General features: G+C 36.1%; 1 protein-coding gene across 1 annotated transcript; it reads left to right on the forward strand.

Moving 5' to 3' along the window:
• The first annotated feature begins 479 nt into the window (after positions 1-479).
• On the forward strand, positions 480-1593 carry LOC148586980 (uncharacterized). Its single transcript, XM_088514098.1, has 5 exons — positions 480-563; positions 674-766; positions 842-946; positions 1053-1405; positions 1506-1593. Exons 4-5 carry the CDS (start codon positions 1059-1061, stop codon positions 1552-1554), a joined length of 396 nt encoding a protein of 131 aa, XP_088370224.1. The 5' UTR covers positions 480-563; positions 674-766; positions 842-946; positions 1053-1058; the 3' UTR covers positions 1555-1593.
• Positions 1594-1801: the final 208 nt, after the last annotated feature.

Below are 1801 nucleotides of genomic sequence, written 5' to 3' on the forward strand. Positions count from 1 at the left end.
GGTAAGGCCAAGTGTAAGAAGTTGAGTGACCATGTACTTAAGCATGGTCCCGTAGTGCTAAACATCCCAAATAGACACCGGGCACCTGTAGGCGAGAATGCATCATGGTTTGCAAGCAAGATTGGGGAGATTATTCGTAACATGTGCGAACTCCATCACGGTGAATGGAAAAAGGTCCCAGCTGAAGAAAAGAGCAAGTTGTTGTTTCATGTTCAGGTATGAATATCAATGTAATGTTTAATAATATGTTTCGTATGGAAAATTAATGTGACACATTTTTTACCATTGTTTTCTTATCTATTATGTATCAGTCAAACTTCGCACTGAATATGGAACGATACGAGCACATCAAAGCTGTTGAAAATAAATTGGGTCGTGCATATGCTAGGCTTCGTTCGAACTTGTATAGGGATCATTACAAGAAATATTTTGACGGCATTGATAAAGACGATGATGAGGGGATTGCCAGGGCTAAGGCTATTGGGAGGGAAAACGTGCCAGCAGGGTATGGTCCTCAACAGTGGAACCTAATATGTGACTCATTTGATGACGGTAAATGGAAGGTAAATATATATTATTATACTGATTAGAATATTCAAATTGATATAATTTGCATGCACTTGAGGACATTTTATGAATAATTGTGTTTTTTTTTTCTTTCCAAATTTCATAGAAAAAGTCTGAACGAAATACCCTAAACAGAAGCAAATTGGAAACAAATCACACAGCTGGGACTTGTTCATTTGTCAATGTCATTTACAAAAAGGTAAGTATCTCGTACCATAATTTAATGAAAGTAACGTTATTTAGTGTAAACTTTGATTATATGTATTATGTGTAGGAACAAGAAACAAAAGTGAAGCCTAATCCTGTTGAACTGTATGAGGTTACCCATACAAGAAAAAAGGATAAACAGTTTGTGAACGACAAATGCAAAAGTCTATATGTAAGTAATTGTTTACGGTCCGATCATTAAGTTGATTAGTGAAGAACATGAATAGTAAACTTGCATGAAGTATATGTTAAACTAAGGCCAACTATGACTTGTGCAGCTTCAAATGCAAGAATTAACAACCAGTGAGGGCTTAGAGGAAGGCAATGTGGAGGGAACAAGTGTGGATGACCGAATGCAAGAAATAGTCACACAAGTACTAGGGGGCCGACGAACTGGGCACGTTAGAGGAATGGGATGCGGTCTTATTCCTACCCCTTTAAGAACTTCATCTCAAGCGTTCACCCAGTTCGACAACCACGATGAGTGTAGGAAAAGACAAGAAGATACTCAAAGCGAGCTTCAACAGACTAGAATTGAACTTCATCAGTACAGAGAGAATTTGCAAGCCAACGTTGAGGAAACGAACAAATTAAAAGCCACTGTTGAGTTCTTAATGTCACGTATTGGAGGGTTAGTGAAACTTTACCTATGCATTAATTTTACAAAAACACACATACTAAGTAATCGTTAAAAAGCTTATTGATCATTATATGAAATTTTATTCTATTAGGTCTGGAGGGAGCTTGCTTGGAGGTGCATCAAGTGAAGCCAACAATTGAGGGAGCTTTGGAATAACTTTATTTAGGATGTACTCTTTGATAGCATGTATTTGTGATATATTTTTTGATACTATGTATTTGGATAGTTGTTGGTACTTTCTATTTGCTAATGTGTATTTGACTATTTGTTGATCGTGATCTGTTTGGTAATGTATATCTGTTGGTACTTTTTATTTGGTTTATATTATATTAAGATATTCGCAAAATTTTTGGTTCAACAACTTTTGAGTTAGTAAATCTCCCTTGA

The sequence above is a fragment of the Corylus avellana genome, chromosome 3, assembly GCF_965113065.1.
Source record: "Corylus avellana chromosome 3, dhCorAvel1.hap1.2, whole genome shotgun sequence".
Classification (NCBI taxonomy): Eukaryota; Viridiplantae; Streptophyta; class Magnoliopsida; order Fagales; family Betulaceae; genus Corylus; species Corylus avellana.